The sequence below is a fragment of the Phalacrocorax aristotelis genome, chromosome Z, assembly GCF_949628215.1.
Source record: "Phalacrocorax aristotelis chromosome Z, bGulAri2.1, whole genome shotgun sequence".
In the NCBI taxonomy this organism is placed as follows: Eukaryota; Metazoa; Chordata; class Aves; order Suliformes; family Phalacrocoracidae; genus Phalacrocorax; species Phalacrocorax aristotelis.
The window spans coordinates 69,498,634-69,516,925 of NC_134311.1; the positions used below are offsets into that span (position 1 = coordinate 69,498,634).

At 47.1% G+C, this 18,292-nt stretch overlaps 2 protein-coding genes and 1 long non-coding RNA gene across 8 annotated transcripts in view; 1 reads left to right on the forward strand and 2 right to left on the reverse strand.

Moving 5' to 3' along the window:
- Positions 1-2,002: 2,002 nt before the first annotated feature.
- On the reverse strand, positions 2,003-8,719 carry RXFP3 (relaxin family peptide receptor 3). The gene has a single exon (XM_075079041.1). It carries the CDS (start codon positions 8,488-8,490, stop codon positions 7,153-7,155), a length of 1,338 nt encoding a protein of 445 aa, XP_074935142.1. The 5' UTR covers positions 8,491-8,719; the 3' UTR covers positions 2,003-7,152.
- Positions 8,720-9,528: 809 nt separating this feature from the next.
- On the reverse strand, positions 9,529-16,704 carry LOC142050487 (uncharacterized). Of its 4 annotated transcripts, XR_012658044.1 has the most exons (5): positions 15,687-15,983; positions 15,487-15,563; positions 15,192-15,314; positions 14,995-15,084; positions 9,529-10,785 (listed from the first exon to the last, which is right to left on the reverse strand). It is a non-coding gene; the product is annotated as an uncharacterized LOC142050487 (long non-coding RNA). The 4 variants fall into 4 exon arrangements; XR_012658043.1 differs by lacking the exons at positions 15,487-15,563; positions 15,687-15,983 and adding an exon at positions 16,366-16,703; XR_012658042.1 differs by lacking the exon at positions 9,529-10,785 and having other exon boundaries at positions 14,213-15,084; positions 15,687-16,008.
- The window catches only part of ADAMTS12 (ADAM metallopeptidase with thrombospondin type 1 motif 12), a 196,397-nt gene continuing 194,234 nt past the window's right edge, over positions 16,130-18,292 (forward strand). For 2 of the 3 annotated variants that reach the window (XM_075079144.1, XM_075079145.1), the window contains exon 1: positions 16,130-16,459. In XM_075079144.1, the coding sequence (XP_074935245.1) occupies positions 16,333-16,459 (127 nt within the window). In that variant the 5' untranslated portion in view covers positions 16,130-16,332. Of the gene's footprint in view, positions 16,460-17,240; positions 17,374-18,292 lie in introns of those variants that run through there. The other variant, XM_075079147.1, reaches the window with a different exon arrangement.

Below are 18,292 nucleotides of genomic sequence, written 5' to 3' on the forward strand. Positions count from 1 at the left end.
TCATTAGGTGCTGAGGAGAAGATGGAAGAATAGCAGAACTGTGGGGTCTTAGAAGCAGCATGTGGGAAAGGGAAAGGTTCTGGCACAGATGCCTTTTGTTAAAGGCTGGGAGCACTACCATGGAGTTGCATGGCTGGCATATCACCGTATAAATGCAAATGTATCACAAGTGATTTGTTTAGCTTGTCAACATTTAGATCTGCCTCTTTTTTTTAATAAAAGAAATGCCATCTTGCAGTACAATTTGCAAGTTATCAAATTCCAATAACTTTAAGGGCTGAAGTACTTGTTTCTTTAATAAATGCTGAAATTCCAATGTAACACCCAATCCCAATAAGTAGACCTTTAAGAAATATATCACAAATATTGTTAGATTGCCATAACATTGCAAAACGTGGCAAGAAAACAATTGTTAAAATTATGATTATTTCTGAGAGAGAAATGGCACCTTGTCAAATGGTGTTGTTCTTTTCTAAACAGTAATTTTGGTTTTCTTAAAATATTTTACTTGGAATGATGTTATATCAAGTGTGCTCAAAATTCACTATTTCAGTCTACATCTCTGAATATGTAACCCCAAATCTGAAATTCAAACTAGATTCTCCTTTTCACTATTTGTGATCAGCTGTACAGGTTGAGCAGTTATTTAATACAGTGCTGTAGGATCCATGTTACCTTCAGTTCAGGAGCTCATGGGTAGCTCTCTACCTCTACATGCATCACTCGATTTGCCTATGGATAAGGTCCTGCGGTTCAGCAGGAAATGCCTTTTGATGGACAAAAGGAAGACTGTATTTCCTCTGAGCCCCTCAGCTGTTTCAGTAGAAATAAAAAGCAGTAAAAACATTTCTGAAATCTGCTTATGACCACAAACATATAATTGATGATTTGAAATACACAGTAGGACGTGATTTGAGGGTATAACATTTTTAGAGGTTTCTCAGAATAAATGTCAAGCAAGACAGATGTGATAATTCTACTGTATTGGAACAAAGATGTACTCACAGCAATCTATTTGCCATCATAGAATCACACAGAAGCACAGAATAGTTGGGGTCACCCCTGGAGGTGACCTAGTCCAATACCCTTGCTCGGAGCAGAATTGCTAAAGCAGGTTGGTCAGGATATGTCCACTCAGATTCGGAGTATCTCCAAAGACGGAGACTCCACAACCTCTCTGGGCAACCTGTTCCAGTGCTTGACCACACTCACCATAAAAAAGGTGGTTTTTTTTCCTTCAATTTAAATGAAAATTATTGAATTGTTTTAACTCTGGGCTAGTTATTGTTAGCTATTAATTGATAGCAACTTTATTATCTCAGTGTTAGGATTGGGCCTGAAAAGAAAATGAAAGGTATTTGATCTTCAGACTTCTAAGCTGATCAGATACTTTTTCACAACTACAGAAAGAAGTAATTTCTCCACAGGATTCTGATTTTATACAACATTATGTTAGATGTGTCTTCTGAACAAAAGTGGAAAGGCTCATTGAACACTTGTCGTGGTTTAGCGGCAGCTCAGCCCCACACAGTCGCTCGCTCACTCCCCACCGGTAGATGGGGGAGAGAATCAGAAGGGTAACGCTCGTGGGTTGGGATAAGAACAGTTTAATAATGAAAATTAAAAGAAACAACAGTAGAAATGCAATGTAAAGGAGAACAACGAGAGGCGCAAAGCCCCGGGGGAGGGGGGGAAGGGAGGGGAGGGGAGAGGGGGAACGAACCGCCGGAACAAACCGCACGCGCCGCAGCCGCTCCCCGCCCGCCGACCCGACGCCGCGCCCCCTCCGCGCTGCCGCTGCCCCCCCTCAATATACTGGTCATGGTGTCACATGGTATGGAATGAACCTGCCATTGGCCAGTCGGGGTCAGCCGCCCCCGCCACGGCCTTGCCCCTCCCAGCCCCCCCCCCGCCACGCGGCAGAGCGCGGGAAGCTGGAAAGGTAGCTGACCCCCACAGTGAGGAGAATTAACCCCTTCTCAGCCAAAACCAGCACAACACTGATCCTAGAAGTCAGTGTTGAATAGTTAATTTGATCATTGTGCAAAGAGTGTACTCATTCAGTTGGTCTGTGCAAGGAGCAAGGCAAGTCCTTGGAGAAATAGTATCTCATTGTCCCAAGGAACGGATGAGTGAGGGAGAGAGTTAATATCTGAGTGAGCTGCCTGTATTTTGTTATTTCCCACTCTGAGTAGTCTGCAGTCGGTCACCTGAACCTTCTGTCTGCAGTCCCCCAGCAGATAGGTCAAGGTTTAAAAAAACTTGTACAACTAAATAAATTGTTGCTGTCTCCAGGTGTTTTCTTGGCCCAATTTGCTCAGGTGTCCTGTGAGCCTGTATTTTACAGTAAAGATTTTGGGAAGGTCTCTGAGGCTATACACAAACACAGGCTGAGAAACCTGCACTCATGTGCAGGATTTGAAAGAGCTGGTTCTAAGGAAAACAACTCCCTGCAAGTAGGGAACACGTCTAAGGCATGTTACCAGCTGCACTTTAGCAAAGAAATTAGTTAACTGGCTGCCCAGCCTTTTCTTGCAGACATTGTCTCAACTGCTGCTGCACTGACTGATGCTGAGAATGTACCTGGAAGAGATTCTTACACTGCTTAACCATGATAAAAAGATATTTTCAATAACCGCTTCTGAACGGATTAATCAGAATTTTCTTTTGAAGCAGGAGAGAAATAACCCTCAAAAAATTGGAGATCCAAGCTCCCAATCTAACACCCTTGAGCTGCACCGCACCCATACCTATGCTTGCTCAAGCTCAGGGATACCAATTAGCTCAGACCTTCTGCGTAGGCACTCAATTGAATAATCAAGTTTTAAAGCAGACAGCCATGAACAGGAACGAAGGGGACTGGGTTTTTTTACTGCTAAAATGAATGCCAAAATAACTCAATGAGAAAGTGAATCAGTGTGTCTACTGAAAAGGCATTTCAAAAGGAAACCTGGAAATGCAATTGGAGGTTGTTATTACATTAAGAGCTTGGTTAGTTATTTGAGGGTGGTAGATATTTAAAAGTCCTTAGGCAAAGTCAGTGATTTTGAGAATATCTGGGCTTTACAGGCTCCTTGAGTTTGTCACTAGGTGTCAGCCTGCACCTTCGGGTCCCTATCGTTCTGTAGCAATGTGCACACCTCTGCCAGCACCCCACCAGGAATCTCCAACAGCAGGCGACTGGTCACAAAAATCTCTTAAAGAACTGTGTAAGTATTGTTTTGTGCCCTTCAGCTGTGTTTATTTTAGTCAATGAAAAGGCAATTGTTACAAATGAAGACACGAACATTTGGATGAAACAGGAAGAGAGTGTTGTACTGATTACACAGGAAACCCCTGGACACCCAGTAGGCTGCTAACATGTAGTCTCAAAGCTGGAAAGACCCTCTGCTCAGGCCACACGCCCGATGCTGTGTGCACACTCAGAGCAACTGCTCTTTCCTTGCAATGCCCAGGCTGGTGCACCTGCCGATACAAGACAGATTTCATGGTAACTGAGACTCACAGCACATGTGAAGCAAAATTCCTCTCTGCTCATGCACAGCTAGAGCAGTGCTCTTTGGCCATGTTGCACACACACTGACCCACACAGCCTGAACCGACGATATGACCTGAACTGACATTTGGCCAATTGTGGATGGGTTGTGACTCTTTCAAACAACAGATTCATGATCTACACCTGGTGTATTAGTGCCTTAAGAGAGAACTGCCCTCTAAGTCCAGAGTCCGGTCCCTTCACACCCAAGGTATTTTCCTATTTGCATGATTTGCCAGCTGTAAGACTTTTATGTCTTCAGTGATCAGGTACTTATGGCTTCCTCTGAGCATGGTATCTTGCTAACATTCTGGGCTAACTATGGGTTGTTCTGAACATCATCTATTTTACTATGTTGCTTTGCTGGCGTAAAATTATCTCTACATTGACATCCACAAAAGCACACGGGTTTTGTCATGCTGAGTACCACACAGTATGTCTTTTAGGCAATTTGCTATCTACTGAAATTTACAGTTATGCTTTAGACACCTGGATAGATTTTTATGTAATACACAAGAACATTTAAGCATCAGGACAGGGATTTAAATTCCACTAAGCCAAGCAAGAAACTACGCTGTTCAGAAGCAAACACTAAGAAGAGAGTCTGACTTTGAGATTCATCCCCTTTTCTTCAATTTGTACTTTCTCCTGGCCTATAGAGACACAGTTCAATCTCTCTGAACTGTGGAGTTAAGTGTTCACGGTATCCTTTTCTCACACAACAGTGTGGCTTTCTTCATCTGCTAGCACAGGCATTAAAGCATTCTCCCAGAACATGTGAGACCCAAATGCATTTCTTGCAAATCCTTTGACACATTAGGCTGCTAGATTTTTAGGTCTAGAAAGCTCTCACGCTCTTGCATGGCATACCGAAACTTTAATTGAATCAGGACCTAGGAGCAAGTTCATCATTGTTCTTGGAAGGGAGAGACCTAGAATCCAGATCTGGATCCAATTTCTCTTCTATATTTAAAAGGAAAAAATCTTACCACTTCCTCTTTGGGGGTCACATCCTAACCCTATGCTGCAAAGTAGTGTTCAAAGGCTTGCTTTCCCTTTATGTTCCAGCAACGGTGAGCAGCTCACGCAACAGGGAACTGTTTCAAGCCAGAGCATTTGAGCACATTCATAGAGTAGCCCAGAGATTCAGTCATTCCCCAGGGATGAGGAAGGGAGGAAGCTGAGTTTCCCAGGCTGCGGGTGAAAGCTCTGCCCACTTATTTAGTGCTTCCAAAGGGAAGAGGAAGGAGCGTAACTTGCACATGCATTGAAGGTGAGACAGGAGAAGCATATCTATACATAGATGCAAAGGAATGGGGGGAATGAGTTAAGTTGACTGCCCCTCCTAACTTTGTGTGGTCTGGTACAGGGTGTTTCGTGTTGGGATGCCTCCCTCGCTTAGGATACACACTGCAGCCAGTCCTGCCTTGAGAGATCCCCATGAAGCACTGAGATAAATGCTACAGACTTAAGCAGATCTAGGCATGCTCAGGAGCAGACTTCTAGGCACAAAAAAAATTTACTAGGAAAAACTTTAAATACCTACAGACTTCAAGTGGCAGCCAAGTCAGGATTTAGGAACTTAGAGGGGCAGTAGTACAGTACTTAGATGCTCAAGTTCTTCTGTGGATATATCTCAATTCTTCAGAGTCTTTGCGTCTGTATAAGCATGTCCATCAGCTGTCAGCTCACTTCTGCTGTTCTTCTCCAGGCACCTTCCCAGTTAGCAAGCGTCAAAGGCTGTAGTAGAAGTCTCTTCTGCTTTGAAAAACTAACAGCTTCTCCTTGAAAGTAACAGAACCAGCTGCTTCCAGACCAAACCCGAGTTTTACAACAGGAGTTACCGACAAGTACAGTAAACCTAACAGAGTCTGCAAAGCATAATTGCCACCAACAGCACTGCAATTTTCTCTGGACAGCAATAGCAACTTTGCTCCATGGCAGTACTTAGAGGTGACAAACAACCCTCTGCAGAAATGCTTTTTTAGAGATGTTGGAGTTAGGGGAGAGGGTTTTGAACACTGCATCCCATATGCAGTATTGGAGATTAACAAACTTGTGTTTTGACAACAAAACCAGAACTGTTGCATTTTGCTATCTTTTTAAAGAAGTATTTTGACCTTTCCATTTTAAATTATTTTTTCTCATAATTTAAAAAAATATTTTAAAAGTAAATATATAAACTTATAATAAAAAGTTTCATAGCTTAAAATTACCCTTTTTATCCCCCTAAAAGTTCATTTCAAATCAACATCAAATTATTTCCCAGATGTTACTCTGGAACACAGGCTGGGACAGGCATTGTTCCTGCCTTTCTCCAGCATGCGAGAGCACTGAACTGCAGGCTCTGGGGCTGCTCGCACCAGAGGAGCTGGAATGGAGTTAACCGAAATGCTGGCAAGTATCAGTGCAGACCCTTACCAAACACTTCAGCAAAACAAAAATCTTGGTGCTTGGTTGCAGCTGAACCCAGAAGTGTCCCAGAGCAAGCAGCTGGAAGTGGCTATGATTTGTTTCTTTTTCCCTTCATTTATTTAGTTGTATTTTCCCCTTTTTTATTTAGTTGTGCTGATTTCCTGGAGTGAGATACAAACAGGCTGAAGCACAGTGAGAACAAAGCCTGAAGCCTCAGCGCCCTGGGAGAGATGCCTGTCTTGCCACATATGGTTCGGTGCTGTGGGTTTCCCCCCCAGCACCCTGGAGAGAGGCTGGAGAACACAACGTTGGCAGGCTCACACCCTCCCCTCCGAAGACAGACAAAGCAACACCTCTCCATGAAGCTGCAAGTCATGTCTTCAGGTTTCTCCTCGGCTGTCTGGGTTGCTGTGTATCCTGGCAGCAGAGGGGGTGGGGGGGTGCTGGAAAAGCAGATCCTGCACAGATCCAGATGGGAGCACAGTGCTCCTTGTCCCCTCTCTTTTCCTAAGAGGTGCCTAAAAGAGGGGAAAGGGGCTAAGCCTGAACAAGCAGGAGCCTTGTACCCACTTGTCCTGGCTGTTCCCATCAGGGTAGGTATAAAACAGGACATAGGCTGCCTGATCCCTGTGCCCTCACTGGAGCCCAGGGAGCTGTGACCATAGCTGAGCCAGCAACGTCTAGAATGCCACACAGCAGTGAGAAAGCAGCCCAGCTCCCTCCCCCTGCCACAAACACACACACAGGGGTGGGAAGGCTGCTGGCCCCTTGCTGCTTGCACCTCCAGGTTGTAGGGCCACAGCTGAGGCCTGCCAGCCTCGCTCCACCCCATCCAGTCCCACTCCTCCCTACAGTGCCCTGAACATCCTGCATCCTCCCTGGACAGAGTCCCACCACCCTCCCAGTTCCTTGTTCCCAGAACAGGTACAAGCACTAAAAAGCCTCTCCTAGAGCCACATCAGCCCCCAGTACACCCCCACTACCTCCTCCTACTCCTGTTCCCCAGTCTGGGGGACAATTTCAAGACAACAATTTCCATCAACAAGCTTCTGAGAGCAGACAGAACCCCAAAAGAGCATCTCTCATGCCGAAACCCTCTTTTACCCATTCCTCCTCCCCTTGTCCCCACCAGGCATTCAATATCCCAGGGCCACATCTTGCACAGACCCCACAGTCCCACCCCCTAGATCCCCCTGCCCATCTCAGCAGCGCTGCTCTGTGGAGCTAGCAGGCAGCAGGTCATAGCGGCTGCTGTACATCACCACCCCAGGGGGGTAGTAGGCCACCTCTGGCTGGACAGTTGCAGCAGGGGAAGAAGCAGTGGTGGGGTGGACAGGCACCAAGGATTGCAGGGCCTGCTCCTCCTGCTCAGGCTTGGTGGTGTCGGTGAAAGGGCGCATGGTGGTGAGGGAAGGTGAGGTGATCCTCCAAAGGAGGCTTTTCAGTGCCTTGCGGAACTCCCTGCGCATGAGGCAGTAAAGGATGGGATTGAGGCAGCTGTTGGAGTGTGCCAGGCACACACTGATGGGGAAGAGGTACACTTGGGAGAGGAAGTACTCAGTACTGAAGTGCACCACGTTGAGTTTGATAAGGATGCCCCATGTTGTGAGTGCTTGGTTAGGCAGCCAGCACAAGAAGAAAGACAGCACCACGATGGACACTGACTTAGTCACTTTGGAGCGGCGCTTGCTGCTGGGGCCACTGCAGGTGCTGCCAACATGTTTGTCACTGATGAAGCGCACCAGGAGCAAGTAGCAGAGGCTGATGACGGCCAGCGGCACCACAAAGCCCAGCAGCACCTTCTGGATGTGGTACAGACCCAGCCAGAACTGGCCATTGTTGCCTCTGCCCTCGGGGAACTTGACAAGGCAGAGCACATCATCAAAGACAGTGGCAGTGGTGGAAAAAATGGCATGAGGCAGGGAAGCCAGGATAGCTGACAGCCAGATGAGTGCACAAAGCCACTTGGCAGAGCAGCAGCCACCCAGTGGGTCACTGCGCCGCTGATTCTTCAAGGCTGAAGCCACAGAGCGGTATCGAGCCACACTCATGGCAGTGAGAAAGAAGACACTGGCATACATATTCATGGCTGTGACATAAGAGACAATCTTACACATTGCCTTGCCGAAGAGCCAGTTGAAGTCCAGTGCATTCTCCACTGCCCAGAAAGGCAAGGTCAGCACGAACTGGAAGTCAGTCACTGCCAGGCTAGTCACGAAGAGGTTGATGGAGGACTTTCTCCACCCTTGTTTGCTTTTCATCAAGTAGAGCACAAGCAGGTTGCCCACCAGACCCAGGGCGCACACCACGGAGTACACCAGGGAGATGACAATCCGCACCACGTCGGAGCTGTCCCCCTGCATCCCATCGGCTCGCTCCAGGTTGATATTCTTAAAGAACTGCAGGAAGGACACGTTGCTCCTGTTGCCCACCTGGGCGCCCTCCAGGAAACCTAGAGGCGCGTCCCATGACTCCCAGCCTGCTCCCTCCTTCATGCCGGTGGCTGGCGAGCAAGAACCGCGCTCGCAAGGCTCGCCCATCCCATGCTAGGGAGGCCGACGGGTCCGGGGGAGCCTTTCCCCAGACCCCCAAGCCGGCGGCAGCGGCGGTGTTGGGCAGGCTCTGCGGCGGGCGGGATGCCGGGACGACGACGACGACGACGACGACGGCGGCGGCGATGGCGGCGGCGGCGGCGGCGGCAGGTCCGGGACCGGCGTCCCTCCGCCTCACCGGATCGGGTCCGCTCGGTACAGCTGGCGCCGATCCCCGCTCCGCCGCGGTTATATCGGCGCCGGCGGCGCCGGTGCATGCGCGGAGGGGCGACGGAGCTCCCCCGCCCGCCCCCGCCGCCCCCCCCTCCGTAGATCCAGGGAGCCCTGCCTGCCAACGGAGCGGGCGGCGCCTTTCACTGGGATGAGCTCAGACCACCCCAGGCGATGCCCTCTCCCAAAAAGTCCCCGCAGCGGGTCAGCTCCTAAGGAAAACTCATCTCCCGCCCTCCCGCGGTTGGGGACGGACAAACACCTTTCCCGCTTTCGGGACGCGGAAAGAGGGTGGCGATCCCTAATTTTAAAGCAAGCGGCAGGGACGGGAGCTGAACAGGCTGCCGGCGGCAGGCAGTGCCGGGCGAGGGCAGGAGCCCGCCCGGCCGCCCGCAGGGGGCCCCGGCGCGCCGGGGAGCGGGCCCGGAGGTCGGCCGTGCGCGGCCGGCCCCGTGCTGGCCTTGCGCCGGGTGGGCGGCAGAAACGGAGAGCAGCCGATGGGAGCGGGAGCCGAAGCTTTCCTTCTCCCAGTCTGCTTGTCAGTAAATCACAGTAAGCGCACATTTTGAAAACGAAACCGATTCTAGACGTACCTAAATAAATCGGCCGGGGGTGGGGAATGGAGGAAAGATTTAACAAGCAAATTATTTCTCCATACTCTTTAAGCCGATTTATCTTACCGAAATTCTTGCAAAGCCACTATTCTGCATGCCACCTGTTGCCAGCTGTCCACTCATCACTCTGCCTCATACCTACAGTGACCCTGCAAAAGTATCCGCCGGACCAAGGGAGTGCTAAAGGGGAACAACAGTAATTAGGAAGTTTTATACGTATTTTTTATTGCATATAATGAGGGTACAACTTACTGGAATTAGCAGTGCAATGCTCTAGGAAAGCTTAGCGTCTAGATTACTTGCTACACAAAATACACTGGTATTAGAATGAAACAAAAAAATTTGAAATAGTGGGCCTTCAAGAGGCTGACTGCAGCAGGCCTTGAAAAATGGAGTCCTGATATTTCTTCCCCACTCTCTGCAAATCATGGATTTTTTCCTAGGCTTCCATACCTCTTAAGCACTATCTGAGGTTGCATTCACATGACCTTTTCAGTAGTAGGGCATTAAGTTGCACCCCATGCCTGCTGAATGTCAAGAGTTTCTCGCATTCTCTCACCCAAAGTAAGCCATCCTTGCCGTGAAACCTAACAACCCCACAGCCCCACTGGTGTTAGATAGCCACCTGTAAAACAGCACAGGCAGGAGAGAAAGCCAAGGATCCTTCAGCACCACTATTGCAACCACCATATAAACAAGCAAAATGAAAATGCCAAGTTTTAATCACAGCTGCATCCTGCAGAGGTTCTACAAATGGTACCAGAGGTGAAGTGTCTCCCCAGCCCCCAGCAGTGCTGGCTGCTGTAGCACTAGTGTCAGCACGTATCCAGAATGAAGGTTAGTAAAATACTTGAAATAGGCAAGTTCTTGTTCAATATTTCTCCTCTACTTAGTCCTTCTGCTATTAGCTCACAAGCAAAAAAATACTCTGTAACTGAGCCATGCAGAAAGAGTGACATGTTCATTTGGTAAATCATTAGCAGGATGGACACTGCAGAAGTGGATATTTTCCCAGATTGAATTCTGCCCCATTCTGATCACATTGCTACCTCCACGTCCTATTTTAAGTATTTCACTGGAAAAATTGCAGAAACCATGTCTTGCCCAAAATTATTTCCTCTACAATTTGAATATTTCTCTGCTCAGCTCATCTTGTTGATGTACTGCAGAGGCCGAACAGTAGTAAAGATTCAGAAAGGGGGGAGGGGGGAATTAATGTCTGAAGATATATTGGTTTTTTTTCGTTAGCTACCCAGAGAAAGCAACTTCAGAGTGTGAACTGAGGTACCTCATGGGAATGCTGGTAGTGGATTTTGAATACAGGGCTGCAAATGTTAAACACTTGTCCAGGTTTTTTGCTCATATTCTGACCACCAGACAAATTCCTTTTCAGTCTGGGGTGGTTGCATCATTCTTCACCTCAGAGAAGTTTAGAGGCAGGTAAGGGAACTTGCTACACCTAAATGAATAGTAAAAGGAATATTAGCTGAATAATTTATTTGTCACACCATCAGAACATTTCCATAGCCGAAAAAATGTTAAAGAAGTCATCAGCTAGTTTGAGAAAGTGTTGCAAAATTTGTCAGATACATTATCTATGGGTTATTATTCTGGAAAGTACTGTCTTCTATTTGTTCCATATTTATTCCACCAATATAGTCAAAAACTTCTTGCTAACATGCGACTTTCTGGACTTTCTCTTTGTTGAAGTGTCAGTGTAATTGGTGTTACTGACTCAATCGTTCTGAAAACTGTAAGAAACTTGATGGCCATAGGCTTTTGGGGAGCATTCCGGTGATAACAGGGAAATAACAGCTGTTTCATTTACTTTAAAAATCTCAAACAGACCCTGTAGAGTCTTTTAAGAGGCTTTTTGCGGTTTATATAGTACTATGCTAAAATAACCCGAGGGGCTAAGGTTGCTAGCTTGCCTTCAGATAGCATCAGTCCGTAGAGTAAACTTTAAAAGATCGCACCAGTTCAGACCAACAACAGCCCATTGATTTTGACTATACTGTATTAGAGATAAAAGTGTCCCTGCAATAAAAATAGCCTTTAAAAATGTTCCAGATAAATATGCCAAATAAACATTTGCTGAAAAATCATAATTTTTCTACAATTTACACCAAAGGATCCCTATCATTTTTCACTTCCTTTCTAGACCTTGTAGACAAATGAAGGATGGATTATGAACACGATAGTGACTGAGCCAGCCATATGCTGTTCTGAGATGTTTTGGCAAGTGAGATGGGGTTCTGTTTTCAATATGAAAGCCATTTTTGTAGCTTAAAGCAGATTTTTGAAATATTGAATGTATCACTATTTTAAATACCGAAACATGGGGCTATTTCTCAGGGCATTTTTGTAACAGCAAAGGAATTTTTATCTTTTCCTATTCAACATCATGAAGAAAAGAGTAGTAATAATAAAGCTCTTGAACAGATTTCATTCAAAAGAGTTGTTAATATGTGTCACTTAGGCTTTATTTTATTGTTAAATGTTGCATTCTTGCCATAGAATACTGTTTTAAGAATAATTTTTTTATGGCATTTTCTTCTCATTAAAACAAATTTTTGAAGCAGGAGAAGGAAAGAGAAATAGGAAAAAAAGGACATCTCACACTTGTTTGTTTTCTCTTTTTAGTTACTGGAATGCATATGGTCTTCCCTTGGCTTTTTATGAGCCCAGGGCTACGATCTCATGCTTTTGACTATACTCAGAGAACAACTGTTAACAGTTGCATTTTGAACTTGAGTTTACAACTCCACTTTCTACATCCTTGAAATGGAAGTTGAGAGATCCAACAGTGTCTCTGATTCAATTACCAACAGTCAGTCATGTTGAGGCCGCATCTCCAAATGAGAAAGAGGGAATAATATATATATAAAAGAATACTCACAAACTTCCATCTAAATCTGTTTCAAGAAAAAGTTAATGGATACACACTAATTTCCCTGCACACTCTACAGAGTCTTTGGGACTCAGAGTCATTCTCTTTCAGTTCATCTCTCTGCTAATACCTAGTACCTTGAACACAGCCCACCACATCATGTGTGACTCACTCTTTTAACATTTCTAGTCCAAGCAAATTGTTAAGCTGCCCATGTAGTTAATGGATAGTCAGGTCCGGGCAGTGTTTCACCTTCATTGTGGTTTAACCCCAGCTGGGAAGTCAGCACCACACAGCCGCTTGCTCACTCCCCCATGGTAGGATGTGAATAAGAAAGGTAAAAGTGAGAACACTCATGAGTTGAAATAAAGACAGTTTAATGGGTAAAGCAAAAGCTGCACGTGCACAAGCAAAGCAACACAAGGAATTCATTCACTCCTTCCCATGGGCAGGCAGGTATTCAGCCATCTCCAGGAAAGCAGGGCTCCATCACATGTACTTGGGAAGACAAACACCATCACTCCAAACGTCCCCCCCTTCCTTCTTCTTCCCCCAGCTCTATATGCTGAGCTTGATGTCATATGGTATGGAACATTGCTTTGGTCAGCTGGGGTCAGCTATCCTGGCTGTGTCCCCTCCCAGCTCCTTGTGCACCCCCAGCCCACTTCTGGTGGGGTGGGGTGAGAGGCAGAAAAGGCCTTGACTCTATGTAAGCCCTGCTCAGCAATAAATAAAACATCCCTGTACTGTCAACACTGTTTCCAGCACAAATCCAAAACACCACCCCATACGGGCTACTATGGAAAAAATTAACTCTACCAGAGCCAAAACCAGCACAACTTTGTGTATGACAGAAAGGTATGTGCTGTCCTCCAGAGATGTCTTCTCTCCCTACTGACTGGAGGAGAAGACAAACAAGCATGGATTAAATGCCTTTTAGGTCTTTAAACTTTGGGCAGGGGAATCTCATTCCCTGTGAAGCAAGATTTCCTGACTGTCTTCAGCTGGGCTTCATTTTGTAGCAACTCCTCAACATCACATCATATAATTTATGTTGCAGTTCCTCACTGCTCATAACTTTTGCATTTCTGTCTCTCTGTGCACATTTCCACAAGCCTATAAATTCCTATCTACACATTTTTTTTTTTTGTTACTTCTGGCCTGGAGATCTACTTAAATTTAGAATAGCTCAGATATTGATTGTGCCTGGATTGGCAGTTCAGGCTTGACTGTGTCTTTTGATCACGTAGACTGTTTTTTCTGTCTTCCTTTCAATAACTCTACAGGCTTTTCTGTGTTCAGCTGCAGTTACTGAACTGCAATACCTTGCTGTCACAAGAACACAACTGATGTGGAATTGTATTAATTTTCTTTTTATAACTGACATCATAAAAAAATGCCCTTACATTCACAAAAGTCTCCAAAACCTCAGGTTATGTCTCTTTTGGAACACAAAACATTAATTAGTTCCTTATCATTAGATTTTTACAGTTCTCTGTGAGTCACCAAATGGTTTAACATATAGGGATCTTATTTTAATAGACCACAAATGCTCTCCTAAATCAGGTCTGTACTGGGAAGACAGAGAGTTGTAAATTCTATTCATTTAAAGAGCTGGCCTTAGTATATCCTCACAGCAGGAAAGTGCTTTCTACTTGTGACATTGCTTCACATTTCAGCTCTATGTGACTGTGTCAGCTACAGCCACAGCATCCCTTAAGCAGGAACCCTACTGTCCCCCAGGGTATTTTCTGACACTACAGCCAGTGAATCATTTCTTCTGTGTATGTGCACGCTGGCACAAAGCCCAGGAAATTATAGATGTTTCAGATCAGATTCCCACAGTTCTCTTTCTCCATTCTGTATGACTTTTGCATCTACAATTTTTGGTCATTAAAAAAGAAAATCAAATCAAAACAAAACACCCACATTCCCACAAACCCTCTTGAGTTCCTAAAGCTTTCATTTCTTCATCATTTCCTGATTTTTTTTCTTTCTGTCATGGGATGCTGTCTGGAAAAGAGGTAACAGGGAAGAAAAGAGGCAGGGGTAACAGGTTGAGAGAGTTAATCCAGAATGGGAAAGTCTGTAGTCTCAGGAAAGGGCAGAAAGAAAAAGATCTCATGTTTGGCGAGAATTACAGGCAATGGGAATTAACTTTTCCTGCTGAGGAAGAAACTAAGATGGAATCCTGCACGAAATACTAGTTGTCTCACATCAGGCACAGTGAACACCTACCAAAAAAGATGACAGCAAATTGAAGCGAAGTTATATGCCTCTCTCAGAAGGGCTGTTTTTCTGATTGCCTTCAAGAAGCTTGTTATACCAGTGCTTTGTAAACATATGCCCATCCCTTGAACTTTTACCCCTTCTTTCCAACGCTCCTAGTCTGTTCTGCTCAGTTTACAGTCCTTTTCGTTCTTATTCCATTCACTGTAAGTACTTCCTTATTCACTAATATAACTATTTTAAAATAATCACAGCAAATTATGTTGCTTGTTCTATGCAGTAATTGTCAAGTGTTTTTAAAATGTTAAGTATGATAGACCTTATATCAATTTCAGGTCACACTTAGCTTTAAATCAATTCTAGGGAAGTACTGATAGACAGCTAAGCAGGTTACAATATCCAATGTCACAGAACAGTCTAGTGCCCACTATGCCACTAGACTATTCAAAGAATCCTAATGGCGCGCACACCAGGAAACTTGGCACTGTAACAGGTGAGATAACGTTATTCATATGAAGAATATATAGGTGGCTATATTAAAATAAATACCTTGCACTGGACAATATTCTCTTGTCAAGTGTTGCTGGATATAAACTATTACATAAATTCATCCTCTTCTGCATCATCTCATTCCATTAGCTAGAAGAGAGGACATTATGGCTCATAAATGAAATATCACTCTTTTATAAATATATGCCCTTTCCAGAGTTATCATATCTGAGGCCAGGAAGAAGCCACATTTCTACCTGATTTAGAAATCGCTGGAGTCCTAACTCCGTCCTGTATTTTCATTCTCTGGAGTTGGAGGTTGACAGTTCTCACAGTTACGGCAGCTGAATTGTGACAGCCATCCATTTGCCTTTGGGGAACTGTAAGCAGAGGAATGAGCGTTAATTAAGCATAGACTGAGGTCAAACTATCCAAGAAACACATGGTAGAGTCAATTTTAAGCATAGGGCTATAGAAGTGGACAAGGAACTCGGCCCAGGTCTCAAGGTCCAGATGGCACCGAAGCTGTGCCCTGGGCACCCGCTGTGGTACCTGGGAAGTGGCGGCCAGCAGCAACGTGAGCAGAGGCTGTGTAAGGGGATCCTTGGCAGAAAGTACCCGGCATGCACCTAAAAATATAAGCCCAAGGCAATCAGAAACTTTCCTTGCAAAGGGAGGACATTCATTAGTAGCCCCAATGCGGCAGCGCACTGTTAAAACACAGAAACGGCCTCAGCAGCTGGTGGGACAACCTGGAAGCCGGGCTGCTGCTGGTGGGCGAGGGGCAGAGACCGCCGCCGGGCCCTGCGGGGACTCGGGCTCCCTCCGGGCGCTTCAGGCAGGGACGGGCCTCAGGCGGGGCGAGGCCGCCGCGACCCCGGGCCGCCGCGGCGTTGAACACCCGCGTGCTTCGAGGGCTTTCACCACAAGCCGGGGGGGAACCTCTGCCTGGGCGGCTGCGGGGCTGCGAGACTCGGCGGGCTCCGTCCCCTCAGCGGGGAGCCGCCGCCCGGGGCCGGGGCGAGGAGCCCTCTGTACGCGGGACGGCCGCGGGCGCTGCCGGGCTAACGCCCCACCTTTGTCGCTGAGGAGGGCGGGGTGCGGGGGCCGTAGCCCCCGCCGGCGGCCTCTCCTCCCCTCCCCTCCCCGCTGGCCCGGCCCGGTTCGCCTCCGGCGCGCTAACCCCTGCGTGCTCCGAGGCGGGAGCTCCCGGGAGCGGCTCCCTCCCCACACATAGCCCTCCTTCCTCCGCCGGCAGAAACCAGACACCGGGACGGCCCCGCGCAGCCCTGGTGGGGATCGGCGCCCGGAGGCCGTTCCGCCGCTGTCCCGCCGCCCGGCCATGCCGCGGCCCGGCTAGGCGTCGGCGGTGGCGGCGCCCCGCTCCCCGCCCGCACCATGCCATGTGTCCTGCTGAGCCGAGTGGCACACCTCTCCTTCTGGCTCCTGGTCCTCCACGTCCAAGCGCCCTGCCTGGGCAGGGCCCCGCCGGCCGGCGGATCGCTCTTCCCCGACGGGAGGCAAGGTCAGTGGTGGTGGGCGGGCTGGGGCGCGGGGAGCTGCCTGGGCACGGCGTGAGGGAGAGCCGGTTCCTGCCACCTCCCTCCCCGCGGTGGGCTTCCAGCCGGTCGAACCGCGGCTCCTGGGCGCTGCTCGGGCGGGAGAGGCGGCGAGCCGGGCTGCTTCGGCCCCGCCGCCCCCGCTCGGGGGTTCGGCTCCTTCCCGGCTCCTGCGGGGTGGGAGCCCGCCGCGCTGTCCTCGGCGCCTCCCGGGGGTGGCCGCTCCAGGCTTCAGAATTTTGCGGTGAGAGTTCTCCCGCTTAAAGTTCAGTTTCTCCTGAGGTTTTCCGGCTGCTTTTTGGAAGTCGTTGGGTCGCGCTGTGTAGATAAAGGTATTGCTAAATCCCGCTATTTGCCCATCGTCCTCGTGAAGAGGCATCTCTCTCAACACCAGAATAGTTTGGTATTACTAAACTGAAAAAGTTAATTTACTGTTTGCTTTTTTTAAAGCTAATGGTTGCATCTGTATCACATCAGTACAGACTACAGAAGGATCGGTGTTACCAGGGTGTAAGACCGGCTGTGAGTTGTTCATATGCATTAAGGATGGTAAATTAATAGCGAGGCTTTATCTCACTTGAGGCTGCTCCACCAGGTGGATTAACTTCATTCCCCAGGTTGGTGCTGGTTGCACACCTGAGTGTAACTCAGGAATTTTGTCCTGTTGCCTTTTTAAGGAAAATCAGAGATGCAGCTCCCAAGAGAGAAAAGTTATGATTAGTTGGAAGACTCTGGTGGTAGAAGACCCAAAAATACAGCAGGAAATTTTGCTTCCTGAAAACCTTCCTGATGCAATTAACAGCTGTGGTGCTGTCAGTGGGAGAGCTTGAACACAGAGGAGAAAATCTTATGTGCCCCTCAGAGACTGTGGAAAGGAAAAGTTAAGTAAGCTGCCTGAAAAATGAACAATTATCCTGAAGTTAGTTCCTGCTGGATTTGTTTAAAGTAAATGCAAACAATCATTGCATTTCTGTGACTCTGCATGGGACAGAACAGGGAGGCTGCGTTAGTACATAGTAGCTGTTTAATTGTCAGGCATTTGGAAATGAATGTAGAATTAACTTAACTTTCTAGGCATGAAAAATGCAGGCTTTTCCACGAGTTTGCAAATAGCTTTGTGTAAAGCCACAGTTCACAATTTGGCTAACTTTTTCCAAAGGAAGTCTGAATGCAGTGCTGAGTGTGAAGGACTAAAATTTGTCTCCCACATAGCTGAAGTGTCTGTTAAGTGTTGTGCTCCATCCATGTCCACAAGGGGTGTGGCAGTTGGGACAGTTGAGGATGCCCTTGCTGAATGTTGAAGGCTTGCTCCCTGCCATGGGGCTTTGGAGGTTGGGGTGTTTCCTGGGTACAGAGCTTTTCTTTGGATAGGGAAGATGCTTCCTCCAGTGATGAGCAACACTATTTCCTATCTCCAGGAATCGTTTGAAAAGAAGCCAGAGGGTCTGAGGGGCAGATGTAGATTAACTACAAAGATGGAGATGAAACAATGGCAAATGATGATGTGTCACATTTTAAAGGAATTTTGTCAGAAAACATGTTATTGGTCTAAAAGAAATTGTGCTTTTCCTGTCATGTGTGACAGACCGTGTATGTTTTTCTTTTTATCCTAGTTTATTCACTCTGTGTACAGCCATTCTTAATATAGGCAATGCTCTGCCATGTGCGGTGAGTTTGAATCCACAGAGGAGCAGAACAGACAGCAGTGGTTTTGAATATTATCAGATGTTTTCAATGATGCAGAATTAGGAGAGTCTGCAGGGAAGGTTTCTCCAACAACTTAAACAACTCGCAGACTT

Coding starts and splice junctions, on each gene's coding strand:
- RXFP3 (XM_075079041.1), bottom strand. CDS start 8,490: ATGGGCGAGCCTTGCGAGCGCGGTTCTTGCTCGCCAGCCACCGGCATG.